This window comes from Apodemus sylvaticus, chromosome 1 (genome assembly GCF_947179515.1).
Source record: "Apodemus sylvaticus chromosome 1, mApoSyl1.1, whole genome shotgun sequence".
In the NCBI taxonomy this organism is placed as follows: Eukaryota; Metazoa; Chordata; class Mammalia; order Rodentia; family Muridae; genus Apodemus; species Apodemus sylvaticus.
In genome coordinates, this window is record NC_067472.1 from 131876226 (window position 1) to 131896278 (window position 20053).

Consider the following 20053-nt stretch of genomic DNA (forward strand, 5'->3'; position numbering starts at 1 on the left):
TTTAAGTAACTAATACACTTTTAAACTATACAGCAAAATACTCCTAAATTTGAATGCTTTTAAATTTACATTTTTTAAAAAATTTGGTGGGTTTTTTAAATTAAATTACAGTGAAGTGTTATATATTTCTAAATGGACATTCCATGGACAGTTTATTTTGGTTGATTCTTCCTCTTTTTCCCATCCATCCTCACATTTCTCCACAGTACCTCCTTGTCCCCATTTCTACAATACTGAACTTTCTACAGAGTATACATTTTCTAAGTTTATTTTTATTATACATGTGTGAGTGTTTTGTCTGCATCTAAGTATGTGCTCTAGATGTGTGTCTGGTGCCCATAGAGGCCAGAAGAGAGGACCTGATCCCCTAGAACTATTATGAGAAAGTTGTGAGCAGCCATGTATGTACTGGAAACTGAACCCAGATCCTCTATGAGAGCAGCAGTGATACTTAATCAAAGGATATGTATCTGTTACCCCACTGGAAATAGTGAACATTTTTCTTAAACAAAGAAATTACATCTATGTGGTACTAAGACACATACATTTAAGTGGAACATGGGTGGTTCATCCATACAGTCTCAACACTTAGAAGGCAGAGAGAGGAGAACTGCTGACTTTGATGCCAGCCTGGATTGCTTCATGAGTTTCAAGACAAAAATTCTATTTCAAAGAAATAAAAACAAAACAAAACAAGCCAAATGGTATTGCACATCAGGTACTTGATATAAGGACATTCTATTGCTTGTTATCAAAAGCAACTAGTCAAGCAGTGCTTAGAACCCCTCTCTGGTTGGCTTCCACAGAGACACTATCCATAAAAAGTCACTGGAGAAAGAAAGGCCCAGTTACTGCTACCCATTGCTAATGAACATGACTAGAGCAGATGCAGACAAGTAATACTTTTCCAAAGTCCTCCTAGGTACAACTGCTACACGTCTGCCAAGAAACCAGCAGCAAGAAGGACTAAATGGTATTTTGTATTTGGATTCAGAACACTCCAGACTCCTTTGTGCCCGAGCCTGTGCCCTGTTGTCCACTCAAACCCCAGCCAGGTCAGTCTCTGCCCTAGTTTTCTTTCTTTTACTGTGATCAATATCATGACTCAAATCATCGTGTGGAAAGAAGAGTTTATTTGGCTTAAACTTCCTTGCCAGTGCACCACTGATGGAAGGAAGTCAGGACATGAAATCAAGTAGGAACCAGGAGGCACAAAGTAAAGCAGAGACCTTGAAGGAAAGAAGCTTGCTGTCTCAATCTGGGTAGTTCAACTACCTTTCTTAGATTTTCCAAGCTCACAACTCAGGCATGACCCTGTCCTTGGTGAGTTGACACCTCCCCAGATCAATTTAAAATTAAGAGAATGCCTTATAGACATGGCCCATGTCAATCTAATCTAGACAATTCCTACCCTGTGATTCCCTCTTCCCAAGTGACTATGGGTTATGTCAAAATGACATCGGCAGCTAACTATGGCAGCCCCGACTCAGCTGTCAAGCCGTAGCATTTGGAGCAGCCATTCAAGACTGTAGGTTCTGGCACATCAACCTCTGCCTTTTTCTCTCTCCATCCTTACAAGGAACACCTGTTCCTTCTGTTTTTAATCATTTGTTGACTGTTACTGGTCAGTCAGACGTGTACCATTGGTCCAGACCAATCAATCATAACATGGGCCATAGTGACAATGAAATAAGACAATAAAAGTAAAATAATTAGGTGCTTTCTTGGCCCATAAAAAGTACTGAATGGTTTTTTAGGTCAAGTGTAAAAGTGATCTTCTTGTAGGAAGTTAAAGCCTCCACAGCCTGCAGCAGACTATTGGCCCACACTTGAAATGATACCAAGATTGTTATGGTTGTTGAGATTTTTTATGTGTTTTGTTTAATAGTTTGAAATGTTTCCTCTTATACATTATGCTGTTACTTTTTAAACCTTGCTATGTTTGCTTGTACTAGGTCCTGTGCATATTGTTGCTTATGTCTGATCCACAATGCATTTGGAAGAAGATAATCATGTTTATAAAGTTGGACATACTCCTAGGGTCATTATTCTTAGTCTCCTGTGAACAAAACACTAGGCTCTGTTTTGGCTTTGTAAGAATTATGCTGATGCTACCTACCATCAACACCCAAAATTTAACGAATGAGAATGATGCTTGCCTTCTTCCCCCATTCTCTCTCTCCCCATTTATGCAGTATCTATACCTGTTTAGCAGCTTGAAAGCCATCTGCTTTCTCTTCCATTCCCACTTTAACCTATCTACCACCCCTCTTAATTCAACCTGGTTTGCTGATTCTCATTCTCTTCTATCCCATATTGAGAAGAATTATGAGTCTCAGAACGCATTGCTCCTGCCTTCCTGAGAACTCAGCCTGATTCAATACATAGCCCAGCCAGGAGATGGAAAATTGTTTCTTTTGGAATTAATCATAACAGATATATCACTGTATTTGTTTCCCTGTTCAGACTTGCATTGCTAAGGGATCCTTAGCTTGGCAAGACTCACTATATTTTTCTTGCTAGAAATTCTGGCTGTGTCTCTCCGACCACTATTATCAAAATCTCCTAGTCATCCTCAGAGGTTCCATCACCAATGTCAAAAACAGGAAATGGCTCTATTATGACACATGTTTGCAAGATCCATGGAGGTCCCTGATGAGTTTTAAATTAAAAGTTTGTTATGGGCTTGAGAAAATACCTTGGTCAGTAAAGCACTTGCCTTCTGACCACTGGAAGGTAAATTCTGTCCCCAGAACCAATATTAGAAACAAAAAACAAACAAACAAACAAAAAACTGGGTACTAAGCTAGCACTGGTAATTCCAGAACTAGAGAAGAAAAACAGGTAGATCACTGGGGTTCTCTGATCAACCAGTTTACCTGGTATGTACCAGGTCATTGAAATACAGTTGAATAGTGTATTAGTCAAGGTTCTCTAAAGGAAAAAAATGCCCTGAAGAAATGTGTGTGTGTGTGTGTGTGTGTGTGTGTGTGTGAGAGAGAGAGAGAGAGAGAGAGAGAGAGAGAGAGAGAAACATATATACATATATAGGATATGAAATGTATAATTATATTCATATATTTTATATTTCATATATATCAAAGAGTTACTTAGTAAAATAACTGACAGGCTGTGGAATAAAAAGTCCAAGAATGGCTTTATCCCAAATAATAAGCTAGAAATCCAGTATTGGTTCAGTCAACAAGAAAAAGTACCTCAGCAGTTCCGATCTGATGCTGGAATCCCAGGAATTCATGGAAAGCAGCTGGAAAGTAGATTCTAATACAAGTAAGTGAATGTCTTAGCAACAAGACAGATAAATTTGTCAGTTAGAGTGAGGATAAGCAGGCAAAACCCAAAATGTTTCCTTCTTCCTTGTTCTTTTATGTAGGATGCCACCAGAAAGCATGACCTTGTTTGGGAGTGAGGGGCCTTCTAACCTCAAATGATCTAATCAAGAAAATCCCTCACAGATATGCCCAGAAGCTTAGGTGTTAGTTGGTCCTAGGTGTAGTTAAATTGATAAGCAAAATTATCTACCATAGACACCATCTAAGGAACAATATTAAAACTATGCTTTGTTCTCCATATGTGTACACAGACATGTATGTGTTCAAATACCTGGTCTATGTATATAAGCAATTGCATTAAGTTTACAAATTGTAGTCTAGCTCTAATTAACATGGTGATATTTGGAGTCACTAATAAGATGCAAAGATTACCTCCTTTTTAGTCAAACATACACAGAGCACTTCTGGCACTTAAGATGTCTGTTAATAGCATTATGTCCAGAGAAACTAAGTGACATTCGGAACATCGGGAATGATAGCCATATACTAAGGTGAGGTGAACAGCATCAAGCTTGGAAAATATTTCTCACGGCAAATCAAAATTAGTACAGGAAGAATTTGATCTACACATGGAAAACTGACTACAATAGTTGAAGCTCAGAGAGCAAAGACTAAACCACAATAAGAGTAAACACCAACCTAATTATACACATTGATATAGGCATGATAAGACAATGGGATATCAACTACAAAAGTACCTCAAGTGAAACCTAGATGAAGCGCATTTTAAGTCCATTCTGAAATGGGCTCAGGACCTATAGTTTTAAGCTTTATATTGTGAAATGCCATACGTTCATAGCAGCATGGAGTCCTTTTCATAATATTATTCTATGGATGCTGATTATTCTATCTGTGGAAAATGTTATGATTTCCCATTCCTTTTCAAACATACTTGTTTGTTCAGTCCAAGTGATCTACAAAGTGCCTCAGGCTCTATGATGAAAGATGTTGTATAAATAAAAGAGCAATCAGAGTCATAATAAATAATAGTAATGATGATGAATGCCATTGTCACTAGGAAGAAGCTGCCCTGCCATTTGGGAAACAAAGTAACCAGCTGTGAGCTGGAAATAATATGCACACCAGCCAACAGGCTCCTCAGTGACTGAAACTCCATTAACTTTGATCAAAGACCTGGAGCAAGCCCTAATCTGGAGGTCTGAGTATGTGAACTAGAAGGAGCTTCAACACTTAATCTCTGAGCTTGAACATTAGATCCCTGAGCTTTGGGTATGTGAAACTTTTTTTCCAGAAATATCTATCAGGAGTACATTATCATCTTCTACCAAAGGGGAAAACTGAGTTGATCAGGGAACACCAAGAGGTCCTATTCAGTCAACATGCCTAGTCTGATACTCTTTCTAATTTCTTTCTGACCCCAGATAGCTCCATGGAAAGAAAGACGTTAACCAAATTGGATAATAAAATAACCAAATGGGGTCATGTCCTTCAAGATACCTTCCTTAGCATCCATGGTGGCTGAAAAAGACTGCTAGTAAAATTCTTAGCTGCTCAAGAAGGGAGCAGCCAGAGATCACTATGAGCTTAGAGGAGCATATGACAGCAGTCAGGTGAACTCTGGGCAGCCTTAAATGACACCACTCCAGAGCCTGATCCACTGTAAGATCTTAGAGGCTTCATTACTGTGGGAGAAGATTGATGCTCTTCAGTGAAGAACCTGGCCTCCTGATCCTCAATGAGTCAGCACTGAAATGTCCTCATCAAATAATCTCTACCAAGAAAATAAGAAATCAGTGAATGAATAAATCAATTAGTAATCCAGAAAAAATAAGCAAATAAATAAATTACATCTGTGAAGATTGAAATTACACAGTTCTTATTAATATTTAATGTATTAAATACAGATTGGTACACTTTTTCTTTTGATTTCTTTTCTTCATTTACTCTTTCATTCATTCTTTCCTTTCTGTATCTATTACTTTTATAGTCTATAGCCTCAATTGATTCATATTGACATGCTTTGACATATTACATGCTTTGAATTTGTCTTAGTTCTTTTATATTATAAAATTTTATTTTGTATTAAATATCATATGATCATATATATTATATATAACTTATATATAAAATGTATGTTCTATGTGATATATAATACATATATCATATATTCTATGTAGTCATAATATTATTAACACTTTAAATTTAATCTATCTTTATAGTAATCAAAAAGAAGTGTGTTGCAGTTGCTTAATATTTCATTTCCTTTCTTGAAAGAATTAACTTTTCTCTCTTTTTATTTAAGTCACTTGATCATTTAAAAGTTTTGTGTTTCTTTATGACCCTTTTTATTTATTCATTTTCAACACTTTATTCTCACCTTATTTTCTATATTCTCGAAATTTTTTTAGTCTCTATGAGCCCTTCTTTTCTTTATTCGATATATTTTTATTTACATTTCAAATGATTTCCCCTTTTCTAGCTTCCCACTCCCCGAAAGTCCCATAAGCCCTCTTCCCTCCCCCTGTTCCACCATCCACCCCTTCCCACTTCCCTGTTCTGGTATTGCCCTATACTGCTACACTGAGTCTTTCCACAACCAGGGGCCACTCCTCCATTCACACCAGTCAGAATGGTTAAGATTTAAAAACTCAGGAGACAGCAGGTGTTGACGAGGATGTGGAGAAAGAGGAACACTCCTCCACTGCTGGTGGGGTTGCAAATTGGTACAACCACTCTGGAAATCAGTCTGGTGGCTCCTCAGAAAACTGGGCACATCACTTCCAGAGGATCCTGCTATACCACTCCTGTTCATATACCCAGAGGATTCCCCAACATGTAATAAGGATACATGCTCCACTATGTTCATAGCAGCCCTATTTATAATAGCCAGAACCTGGAAAGAACCCAGGTATCCCTCAACGGAGGAATGGATACAAAAAAAATGTGGTATATATACACAATGGAGTACTATTCAGCCATTAGAAACAATGAATTCGTGAAATTCTTAGACAAATAGATGGAACTGGAGAACATCATACTAAGTGAGGTAACACAGTCTCAAAAGATCAATCATGGTATGCACTCATGAATAAGTGGATATCAGCCTAGAAAATTGGAATACCCCAAACATAATCCACACATCAAATATTCTCTAAATTTAATGTTTGCTTCTATGCTAATCGTATTTTAAATATCATTTTCATTTTAGTCTTTGATGTAATTTCTTCCTCACAGTATTTTCAGTTCATATTTCATTTTGTTTATCTATGGGACAAAATCTTCATTCTTATAGGACAAAGAGTCATCTTTTACTAAAAAAGGCTAAATGGGTATCTGTAAATGTTAGTCCTGCTACTCCCTAGTCATGTGACTTTGAGGCCCTCATCTGGGCCTGAGCTCAGACTCTGAGCCTTTCTGACAGTCCTCAGAGTTTTATTCCCTGATATATCCTAAAGATATGCATTTTGAAAATGAGGATCCCACACTTCTCTTTTCCAAGCAAAATTCTATTCCACTGACATGAAACTCTTATTTTAATTATATCCAGAAACCAGTAATATATAACTAAACAAATACTTCTTTGCAGCTACAAGTAATACTAATGCAGAAGTGTTGGTAGCCACCATGAAGATGCATGAACCAAACTCTGAAATTAACTTTTAACCCTGAAATGCCACTGGTTCACCAAATGAACTGGGGAGCTTTTGGTACCCTGATACCCATCCCCTCCGTTATGAATGAAGCACTGGACTAGGCTAGTTGTATGAGTCTCTGGTGCTAAATATTTGTGTTCTCTCCTATTCCTATTTAAAGAAATACCATGAGACATATACAAATTTGAATGTTAATTGTTTCAGATGGAAGGAGCCCAAGAGAGATTCCTATAGTGTACCAAAGCCTCTATACTTATGCCCCTTCAATGAGATGGCAGTGGATGTTAACTAGAGTGACACAAAAGCCATAGTGGATCCATTGTGCCAGACAGGTGACATACTTGCCGTTGATGACACCATCCGGGTTGAGCATAGGGATGATCTTGAACACGAAGTTTTCCCTCAGCAGCTTTGCCACAGGGTCACTGCTGACTAGGAACTCCAAGGTTCCCTTCATCACCCAGCTGGCATTGCTTTCTCCTGGGTGAACTCGGGCTGTGATCACCTGATATGGACGACAGCCTGTAAGAAACGGGGCACAAGAAATTAAACCTAGATATGTTTTCCATTTCCATCAACAGAGTCTCCTGGGGGAAAGGAATTATACCTGAAGTCCTAAGTAGGTTGTTTCTAATATATATCATCTACATTTATCCATTTTCCATCACCCTACAGAAGCTTTGAGACTCTAGAGACTGAGGGCACCAAGGCTCTAGGCTGTTATCAAAGCAAAGTACTTTGTGGTATGATAAAAAGCCACAAAGTAGATTTTCAGCCAATTAACTCTCCACAGTCCATTAGCAAGATGCTAGATATCAAAGATCTCAGACTGACTCTTCATCATTTACAAGCTCTGACTGAATGACCAGCAAATGACTAGGTCTTGTGGTGCCTGTTTCCTCATCTGTAAAGTGAGGATATTTATATGGTTAGAGAAACAAAAAGTTGTAAATAGAATGTGTCACATATAATTCCTGCTATTCAGCCATGTTATCTGACACCTTATTCAATTGTAGTCTATGGGGGGGGAGGGGGAAGGATGAGCCCTTCCATTTCCTAGCAGAGACAGAAAGCAAGCAAAGAGGTTATTAGTGAATTATTGAAAGACACCAAATCTGATCTTTCAAAGGAAGTGATCCTCACCTGCAGACCTACAGACACACTCTTTATTTTATTTTATTTTATTTTATTTTATTTTATTTTATTTTATTTTATTTTGTTTTGTTTTGTTTTGTTTTATTTACATTTCAAGTGTTATCTCCTTACCCGGAGCTTCCCCCTCTTCCGGAATTCCCCTCTCTAATCCCCCCTTCCCCTGCTTCTATGTGAATGTTCCTCCACTCACCAACCCACTCCCACCTCCCAGCCCTCCATTCCCCTACACTGGGGCATCTAACAAACCTTCATAGGACCAATGGGACCTTTCTTCCCATTGATGCTTGACAAGGCTGTCCTCTGCTACCTATGCAGCCAGAGCCAACACTCTTAAGATGACTTCACTTTGTAAAGGGGGTAAAGGGAATACTGAAGCACAGAAAGTGGCTATATAGATCTCATGGAGGCTGCATCCGTGATATACAGAGAAGCACACTATTCTACCTTTTATTCACAGGAGGCAGCAGAAGCACCCTAGTTTCAGATATATTCTTGACCAGTCCTGGGCTCATACAGAAAGGTGGTTGATGTGTTTATTGGTCTCTCTTTTTTGGTGATTTAGAGATTGCTCCTGATAGCCTACACATGCTAGGCAAGTGTTGTACTGCTGCATTCTATCCCCAGCCTGAAGATGGAGCTGTGAGTAACTACTGTTGTCTATTCTCCATATCCTGGGAGAAGAAGGAAAGAAGGCATCATATCAATAATTCACTTTTGTCAACTGGAAACCCATGGCCAAATCAGTGGATGGACTTTTTTTCTGGTTCCCTTTTTATTTTGCACCCTCTCCTGATTAACTGTTCGTAATCTTGCTCTAATAACAAGTAGTGTTTACTGATCATAAATAAACTTAGCTGCTAAGCAGCCTAAAGGTTAATAAAGAAATAATTTCTTTATAATCAGTTTGAATTAGTCCAAACTAAATGAGGTCTTTCTACTTTTAAATGGTAAGGATTTTTATAAGAAAACTAACTTTATCTCTCATTACATACATGCATACATAAAAATATAAAACTGAGTAACTATTGATCACAGGTCTGAAGAACAAACAACAAAATATACAAATGAGAATTTATATTACTGATTTATGTTAATATTACCAATTAAGAACAAAAAGATCCACTTTTTCTCTTTCATATTTCTACCACCAGTCATTGATCCACTAAAGTCTAGACAGAAGGCACATAGATCATGGCGCCTTTTCCAACTAGAGTAAGAGCAGTTTGCTTCAATTCTTTGTAGGTCATCTATACATTAGTGGTAATTTTCAGCTATTCATTTCCTTAATCAAGTGTCTTGAACCTATTCCAGGAACTGCAACAGACATTGGGTTGTAAAAGTCAAATAAATTAAAGACCTTGTTCTAGAAGAGGCCATAGCATTTGTCAGTAGTGACACATACTCAAGCATACAACAAGACACCTAATGGAGGTGTGCACAGAGCACTAAAAATAGATCTGAGAGAGAAGGATATTTCCAGGATTTGATGCTGTTTGGACTATCTTGAAGTATAACCAATGTTTTATCAGACAAGAAAGGTTAAAGGATCGTCAAGAGTAAAAAGAAAATGAGGAAGAAGATGATGAAGAACAGGAGGAGGAGGAGGCGGCGGATAGGGACTAGGAGATCAGTGTACTATAAAATGAAGAGATGCTATAGTGCCTGAAGCAGAGAGACATATATAGTGAAGCATGAACTTAAAAACTACTGCCACATGCTTGTATTTGTCAGAGTAGGGGCAGGAACTGGATTTTTCCTGTAGGTCAAATATTCCTAGCAATAATGTTAGAATGTCACTGGTAGGCCATGCACAGTAACAGAGTACTCTGTAACTTTACCAGCAACTAATGAAAGGTGAATTGTTTGTTTATGATATTATGCATGCCACAAACCGCTGTTGCCTGTATGTTATCCTGTCTCTCCTTCTAGCTACCAAAGACCTACTCTGGGACAAGAACAGGTATTTCCCCAAATAAAATATTCAGCTTTATCAATACACTTGAAAGTTGGCATGGCTATGAAAAATAAATGTTGCTCATGATATAAAATAGTAGCAAAAGGGTCTTATTGAAGATCTGATGAAAGGGACAATTTTACCTTGCAAATAACTACTGCTTTTAAAACTTGTGTCTTGTGCTTTTTCTTCTCATCTTGCTCATAGATGTAGTATCTTCAAGTGAGAAAGTCATCTTGAGTATTGAAGATACACAATAAATATAATGCCAAATAGAAAGAATCCATATTCTTGGTAAACTCTTTAAGTAACTACATGTACCCTCATTGGCTTCTGTAATATGTCTGGGTATGTGAGAAAAACAACTTACTATTTTCCCATGGTAGTCCAATAAGATTTCCATTACATACTACTAAATTCAACCATGTGAAAATAAGATCAAGTATAATAAATTGTCCCTTCCCCCCACAGCATTTAGCTGTGACCCTCCTGGCTGGCAACCCCCACCCTTCCCCTGGCATTATCTCCGGCCTATTGGCCTATTCAAGCTGCTGCATTCCTGGCCTCCACCCTCCACCCTTCTTCCCCTGGCGTTATCTCTGGCCCTAGTTCCATAGAGAACAATACAGCAGCTTTCACCTTAACTACCAAGGCTGCCTCAGCGCAGCTCCACCCGGGAGACCAGCAGAAAACTGCGTGACTGAAAGCAGACAACCCGACGAGAAGAAGATCCAATGAACTCACGGCCATTTGGGGGGCAGGGTGGTTTTTCCAAAGATTATAAATATTGGCTAAATGATAGTAAAGTCGGTCTCTATGGGCAACTGTCCTCTTGACTCATTTCTCTTTCGCCCCCTTCCCTTTAACCTCAGAATTCTCTTCCAGGTATTCCAGTTCGTATGTGGCCGCTGGCAGCAACAATAAATATTAACCAAGTGAATATAAGAGCAAGTATAAAATAATATTTTTATTGGCATTCATTCTGATGTGCATTCTGCAATGGAACAGAAAGAGGTTGTTGAAAATGAAAAGGATATTTGATGTACTTAGCAGAAAAGAGCAGTTACGAATTACTACTTTAAGAAAAAAAAGGCCTAGGTTGAAGATGAGACTTAGTTGGTAGAGTCCTTGCCCAGTATGAATGAAATCCTGGATTCTATCCCTAGCACCATATAATTCTGGGAGTTGGAAATTGAAGAATTAGAAAATAAATGTGTCCCTAGCTATATAGAGAGTTTGAGGGCAATCTGGACTACTCTGAGATACTATCTAGAAGAGGAAAGAAAATAACAAAGAAGAGAAAAGAAGAGGGGCATAAAAATAACTTTACGATGGTTAAACATCAGAAGAAAGGTGTGACAGGATCTGTTCAATAAAAGAATTTCATTATATATATGTACATACATACATATATTGCATTTGCATGATATACTGTCTGGGATAATGGCCTAAGAATAGCTTAGACAATTTCCAGGGATCAAAAATTGTTTCATTATATTTGTATTTGAAAAGGATTGTGTTAGTTTTGGGGTGAAATGAACACTGGAAATTTTTTGGTTTGTCCAAGGATACTATCCAGGATACCATGGGCTAGATCCTTAACATACAACAGTTGAGACCTAACTCCTGTTATACTTCGACAGCCTTCAGGATGAAATCTATAGTCAAAGTGACAATATTTGGTGTCTGTTGACAGTCTGCTTCCTGTTTTCTAGAAGGCCATGTCCTCACATGACAGAGAGGACAAAGAACAAATTTCAGTATCCTTTTCATTAGGGCTAATTCTATTGCTAAGAGCAGGGCCCCTCTCAAAGGCCCTACAATGCTTTTAGCATTTATGTTACAACATGAAATTAGACAGAAAGTAAAGACTGGGTCTCTATTGCATTAGATTTTCATGTATGGCTAATCATTCACTAACTAAAAGTTAGGAACAAGTATGTTAGGTGGAAACTATGCACAGTTCACTAACAGCACAATTGAAATCAGCTAGAGGTCAGCTTTCTCGCTATTTCATTTGTTCAGCTACTTTTGTTCCTTCCAAATCAAGCTGTGTTGCTTCCAATAAAAAGCTTTCAGAGAAATAAAGAGGCTTGATGGATATGCACACAATCAGAAGCATATTTTCAGTTTCGTAATTGCATATTACTCTTTGTGCCTCTTAGATTATGTTCACTGACATTAGATAACAGTTGCAAGTGATCCTTGCCCCATAAGAAAAAATGAAAAATCGCTACTGTCTTGCAGATTTCTGATACCAACAGAATACTCTCATTGTCTGGGCCAGATGACTCCATTACTTTTATATGCACTACAGTGTAATGTGTGAGTCAATAGGCCAACCTGAAGTTCTTAAAGAGAGGCTTCAGCAATGTGTTTGTATCTTCCTTGGAAGAGTTGGGTAGATAAGCTATTATGCTGTAAGACTTCACAAGATTTAGCAGGCTGTTCTAACATCTTTAGCGTGTAAACAGGGACAACCTTGGGATCTAATGAAGATGTAAGCAGTATTTCAGCCATTCACATTGGTTTTGCTCTTTTCCCCTCTGTGATTTAAAACAGTTCCACAGTCATACTGGTGACTTCAGCTTATGGGACCAGTGAGTTGTAGCAGCAAATGGCACTCCTGAGAACTCATAATAGGTAACAGCTGTAAAAGAGCATGCAAAACACATCCTATGAGATTTTCCCATATAATCGATGGTTTGGGGCCATAGTAAACCATTTCTGCTGGGCAAAACACATCAGATACTTATATTTATTTTTTCCCTCTGAATTTCTGGAAATAAATTCAAAGGAACATTGCAACTTATGGTGTATCAATAATTTGGCCATATTTTAAATGAAAATTAAATTCTGAGTTTGTATTAGTGATAGTGAGATCTGTAAAATAAACATAAGACACAGTATGAACTTAAACAATGTCCAAGAAATATTAGCCCTTTAACTTATCAGAAGTTGAGGGGAAACTAAAGGCACATACTAAATTATACATGTGCACCCAATTATATGAACATCTGGTCATTTCTACCTTCTACCTTCTTTTTTCAATAAAATCTACTCTGTTCCTACTGGCACTCTGCAGGGTAGTACAGATTACAAGAGAAATGTAACAGATTTTTCTTTCAAGAGAAATTAATAATCGTGTAGTAAGAAAGAGCCAACACAGATAGTTACTGCTCAATATGACCAGAGAAATTTCTCAAGACATCCTTAAAGAGGAATTCACATTATTATATTACTCATAAAAGATCTAGTAACTGAGAGCGGTATAAATAGCAACCCCAGGACATGAGTTTAAGGAATTAATATGTAAAAAGAATACTGTTTGGCCATAGAAAGTAGTATAATCTCAAAAATTTAAAGGAAAATGATAAGGGAAAACAAACACAAAATAAGTAAAATGCATGAGACTAAAGACAAAAAAAATACAAGCATCTTAAGACTGTTGATCTAAGAAAGTATCTAGGACAAGATTTAGAAAATGAAAAAATAAATAGAAAAGACTATTGCACCAGAGCAATACCAGTCTGTTTGTAGTTCTAAGATCTATTTAAAGATATCTATACATAGGAATGCACCTGTCAGGGAAGGTCATCTGGGTAATTTCTATGTCTTCTTTAGCTTATCCCTAAAGATGGGTGATTATATGATGTTGAATCATTAGCTTCACAGAAAGAAAATGTGGGAAAGAAACTACAAACTAGATTGCACCTGCTTCCACAAATGTGTAGTGTGTGCAGGAGTCTATAAAAATACCTTGTGAGCTATAAAGGACAATGTAAAATCAGGATGCAGAGGTATAGCCAGATAGACTGCCCAGGGTAGCTGAAATTACTGAGGTTAAAAGACAAAATAGTAATAGAAAGGCAGACTGTGATTTCAGGATGGTATCCATTAATAGGAAATCTAGAAAGCCTAGAAGATGGTATATGGAAACAGATCGACCATGGGCCATCAGGTGAGGAAAAACACAAAGAAGTAAAAGGAGTTGAAGCTCCGGTTCAGTGGGTACAGCTACTGATACCTGAGTGTAAGAAACTGAGTTTAGGTCCTCAGAATATGTGTAAAGATGGACATGGGAGCACACATCTGTAATTCCAGTATATCTACAGTGAGACGAAGGCAGAAGACTGTAAACCTCGTGCTGAAGCAAGCTTGCAGTATACAGTGGAGGAACAGAGACTCTGTCTCAAACAAGATAGGAATCAAGAGGACACCAGAAATTGTGTTATGTCCTCTTAAATTGTGCATATGTATGTATACACATTCACGTGCATATGTGCGTGTGTACACACATACACAAACACAAACACAATACATATGGAAAGAAAATTCTGAGGCTATTGTTTAAATTACAACTTTCCTCTCAAAGCCATGTATTGGAGACTTGTTCTCTAGCCTATAATAATTTTAAAAGGTGCAGGAATCACCAGGAGATGAGACTAAGAGAAAGTTAGTCACTTATGGACATGACTTCAAAGGAGATGTTGGAAATCCACCACTCTCTCTTTCTCTTCATCTCATATTCAATAATTAGAGCAGCTAGTCTAGTTTTAGCTATCAAAATAGTGCCCCTATAGTCCCCAAAGGAAGTAATCATAGACTGTAAGCTCTGAAATCATGTTAAAACAAACCTCTTCTCTTTATAGTTGATCATACCAGATATATTGTCACAGTAATGGAAGGTTGACTAATACACTAAGCAAAGAGAGTATTTGGAATTGTAGCTTTCCATACATATGCTCTTCCAATCTTAAAAATTGACATCACTAAAGTATAGTGTGCATGAAATATATTTTTATCAATTTCAGTTTTATACTTCAGTGAGATTTCTGCATGTGTACATAGTGCTATAAATTGCACTGGATCTGGTGGAAACCATCATTATCATGCCCACTCCCTCACTCACCCTGTGGAAAAATCACCTCCCCAAACTGTTTTAGAATATTACGAATTCTTTGAGAATTTCATATGTGTATACAATATATTTTGATCATATTTACACCCAAGTCCTTCCAGAACCATATCCATCACCCTTCTTCCTCCCAATTTCGTGTATTGTTATTGTTGTTATTGTTCTTGTTGTTGTGTTGTGTTTTGTTTGTAATCCATTCAGTCGATTTGGACTGCTCATATACTCCTAGATGTGGAACTATTTACCGGAATGCAGTCTACCTGCCAGGAACACATCTTAAAGAAAAGCAACTCTCACTTCACCAGATAGATGCCATCATCTGTCAATAGCTTCTCAGGTTGGGGCAGAGGCTCTTGCCAGTACTGCCACTTCCTTGGCAGAATGTTGAGTGATCCTCTTCAGGTTTTATGCCAATAACCATAGCTGCTATGAGTTCAGTGCTCTTATTAGAATACCAGATGATACCGTTTTGTTCCCTTTTTTTCAGAACTATGGTTCTCACAATTTCCCTATCACCTTTTCCATGATGGTCCCTGAGTCTTGGAGGAGGTAATATGGTATAGATGTAGCATTTGTGGTTAAGAACTCCACAAATACTTATTCCCTGCATTTTGACCAGATGACCTTACTTTCCCACAAAATGGATTATCTGTTATAAAACATAAAAACAGTGGGGTGGGGGAGAACTCTAGCTCACTCCACAAGTTTGAGTCTGCAGCAAACTTCTAAACAGACTTAGCAATGGGAATTTTTTTCTTGTTACTACTTTTGAAGGAAAACTGTAAACATTTCACCACTAGGTCTGTAGAAAGCAATTGTTACCCATGTAAGAGCACTTTTTTTCTGATGCTGCTTCTCAAAGGAATACTTTTGAGGTTCTAGGGATTAAATACAGGGTCTCTTGCATGGTAGATAAACATCTGACCTCAAAGATTATTTCATTCCCTTTGTAAGAATCTTACAGTTAAATTATACCAATTATTTCAAGTGAAACGGTCACCATCTGTTTAAATAAACAGAAGATTTTTCTCATTCTTAATGTAGTGAAAGAGAACAGTTGCTTCATCTTCAATTATTTTTCATAAACTGCACATATAAAAATATATTCATCCTTTGGATATGATGACCAAGGCATAACCATTCTGTTTCAGCCTGCTCATCACATCTGACAACATTGTTTTAAACAAATCTCAGACATCATTTTTCAACATTGACCTTCTTTTTAAAGTTATGTCAACAGTGTTCTCCTGGAATAAAATCAACTGGATTATGAAGTATTATCTTTTAATGCAATTCTGGAATCACTTGTTTCTTTAGGATTTTTGCATCAGTGTCTCATGAGAAAATCAGCCAATAACTTTTCTTTTTTGCAATATCCTAATAAAATCTAGCCACCAAGGTATGATAAACTGGAAAGCACTCCCTCTTCATTTTTTGTGTAAGATTTATAAATGCTGTACTTGAGTTTTTCCTTAAATGTACAGGGAAATTCAGTAATGAAGTCATTCACCCAGGGCTGTAATAATATATGATGAGTTTAATAATTAATTTATATGAAGTTCACAATACGTACCTTTTTAAATCTAACTTTGAACTTCCTCTCACTCTCCAATCCGCATTTTTCTCTCAGAGCAGCACAAAACTGAATCCTGTATTTTATGCCTCTTCACAACCTTCTGTTTTATCTCAACTGTAGCATTTACTCCATTTACACTTACTGTGATGGATGACAGATGCAGATTTAATGCTATCTGTTATAAGTTCACTTTACATTTGACCTGACTTCTCAGTTCTTTACATTAATGATTTCCATCCCTCTAGTACTTGAATCTGGATTAATTGTCCAGATATTTTCTCTCATGGTTCCTTTGCTTCCTTGATTAGCTTAGTGGTTACAGATCTTTTTTATTATTCTCCAATTATTCACCTTAACAATTATAAGATGCACCCTTTTTATTGAAATAGTCTGTTTCATTCCTACAATGTATTAAAATTCATGAGATATATTTATTGTATTACAAATCTGCTTTAGTTTAGTTGTTTAGATTCAATCACATATTTATCCTTTAAATTAGTTTTAACTTGGTATTGTATTAACAAACTTCAAGTGGGTTTCATTATTTCCCATCTGCCTGAAAGTCACCCCTTAGAATTTCTTCTAGCAAAGGTCAACTAACCATGAGTACTCAAACATTTAATTCAAAAACAGGCTCATTTATTCTCAGTTTTAAGAAATACTTATGTTGGACATAGAATGCTATTATGCCTACTAAGTTCTGTTTCCCATTTTCAAGTTCTTTTCCCTGGGGTATTATGAAAACTTAATTGTCTTTAATAGTCCTTTCAGAAGTAACTAGAATTGTGTCTCTTTTTATCTAAGATAGGAATGGGAGTTTTGTCTTCTGTTGTATGGCTTTATGTATACATTTTCCAAGAGTAGGATATAAAAAGAGTCCATCATAATTAAAAAATCTTGAACTGTCTTATATATGCTTAAGTCTTTTTTGTTGATTCTCCTATAACTTCCAGAGATATAATACTGACAAATACGTTATAAAGGCTTTCTTTTTGTGTATTTCTAATTTCTTTGATTTTCTTCAATACTGTAAAATAGAAAAGGCTTGCATTATTGTGGAGGATTTGGTGGATATCTGTCTGATTAATGAGTACTTCCACCAGGAACTGTTGAAACATGTGAATCAATGTCCATCGAAGACAGCCAATGGCACCTTGCCACTGAGAAGACATTTTCTTCAACATCATTCATTCCTTAGTGCTTCCAGGGGACTTAAAGGAAGGAAGATGGACATTCTCATTCTCTGCCTGTTACCCAGGGTAGAGAGAGCAGCAAGGAAGAGAACAACTTTTGTGTTCTGAATCACATTGCAATGTTCTTCTAATTTATCATGTATAATTCTCTGTGTGTAGATCCAAAAGGAAAGCTGAAAGCGATCCTATCAAAACAAAGTATCATACACTAAGGTAGAAACAAGAACCATATAAATTATAGATAAGGAGACACATTTGGGGTCTTGTTTTGCCTCTTTCTGATGGAATAGATTTGGTAAAATTAAAAATCTGTTGAAATTTTAATTCTAGATTTATAAAGCAAACTCTCTTGGGTTTTCATAGCACTGAGGTTCATGGTAATCAATGGTGACTATAACATTTATAGACATGACCTAAATATTTTAGTCAGTAGTTTCATTTCATACTAGGTCTATTGCATCCTTCTGATTTCTTTCAACAGCAAATACACAGAGGGAACAAAATTACTTGTCCTTTCATCTTTCATTCATCTTTCCTAGTATGTCAATACAAATACTAATATGGAAGGAAGCTGTCCAAGGTCGGGTACAAGAAGAAAAGCAGAAAATACATTAAACGACACATCTTTATCTCTACCCCCTTGATATTGATAACAAGCTCCTCCAGACCACATCCTTTTCGTCAGCAGTGATGTGTGCTTTTTTGCCTCTAGCGTACTGCCCATACAGGATACTAGTTTGGTGAACATTGAATTCCCCTCTGAAATTTCCCTCAGTTTTAACAAAGATGGAGGTAAAGTTCACAGGTAAAGTTAGGGAAAGGTGGTTCTTAGAGCCAGTTTGCCACATCTTGGATCCTTGCGGATAACTGGGGAGAGGCCCCCAAGCAAAGGATAAGCATGGGCTTTTTGTAGCAGATAAGGAGTGAAACTGACCTGAAGATTAAGTTGTTTTACTGGCATCCCTTAAGGCTTTTTCTTAAACTTTTTAATTTTTTTCACAGATAATGAGTAGCAGACACAGAAGAGAGGAAAAGTTACAGTATATTTCTCATGAATGCTCAGCTCTTAAAGAATCTACTGTCTTCACCTTAATCTTCTCTCAGATATCTAATCCCCCTTCCTCAGGTCATGACCTCACCATGAGGTCCATCCGCCCACCACCCCAATATAAGATTCTAGATCTTAAGATAGAAAAGGAGAAAGTTTGAGATAGATAGATGAATGGCTAGATGATAGATAGATAGATAGATAGATAGATAGATAGATAGACAGAGTGAGTGAGTGAGTGAGTGAGTGAGTGAGTGAGTGAGTGAGTGAGTGAAAGAGACAGAGACAGAGACAGAGACAACAAAAAATGGACATATCATAGACTGCCATATCCAATAGCATTATCTTCTATATAACAAAATGTCGTACTATCCACACACCCAGGGCTGAGAAAACACCTCAGTTGATAAAAGTGCTTGCTTTGAAAGCATGAGCTCTGGAGTTCAGATTCCATGAAAGAAAAGCTGGACAAGATGTCATGCTCTGATAATCCTAGTATTTATGACATGGAGGCAGGAAAATCCATGGAGATTCCTGGTCATTTACCCGCAGAGAACCACTGAGCCTCAGATTCAGAGAGAAACTTTGTCTCCAAAAGCTAAGGTGGGCAGCAATAGAGGAAAATATTTGACACCCTTGGACCTCTATATGTTCATCTACATATAAGTCTGCATACCAGCATACACATATTTGAACATATGTGAGAGAGAGAGAGAGAGAGGAGAGAGGAGAGAGGAGAGAGAGAGAGAGAGGGAGAGAGAGAGAGAGAGAGAGAGAGAGAGAACAGAAAGACAGACAGAATCTACACTCTTGGAAGTATTTTTATTGAAATATCTAATATTTCCTATCAGTATTACGCTACATATTTTCCAGTTTGCTATTTACTGTTTCCCAGACACACCATGCCCATTTTCTTCTCTCTGCCCTTCTTTGCCTGACAGATTTATACCGCCCTTCATTCTGAAGCACCCCTTCACTCTTCCAGTAGAATGAGCAGCACCTGATCTGTGAATTTGTACACAGCTCACTAAAATGTAACTTTTCAATTCACTTTGACTTTTGGTCCTTCCCGCTATCTGCTTCCTCTATCTTACCTTTGTCCCCACATCTCAGCATATCAGTACTGTTGGGGTTGCTGAAAATATGGGAATGTGTCACTGTAATAAGCTGTCATAATTAATTCCTTCAGTCCAATTATTCCACATGATAACCCTATTTTTCATTCATGTATTGATTCACTCATTA

At 37.3% G+C, this 20053-nt stretch overlaps 1 protein-coding gene across 1 annotated transcript in view; it reads right to left on the reverse strand.

The window, feature by feature from the left end:
- The window catches only part of Agbl1 (AGBL carboxypeptidase 1), a 907135-nt gene that overhangs the window by 543366 nt on the left and 343716 nt on the right, over positions 1–20053 (reverse strand). Inside the window, exon 18 of the mRNA XM_052186269.1 lies at positions 7306–7486. Coding sequence (XP_052042229.1) covers positions 7306–7486 — 181 coding nt within the window. The remainder of the gene's footprint in view (positions 1–7305; positions 7487–20053) is intronic.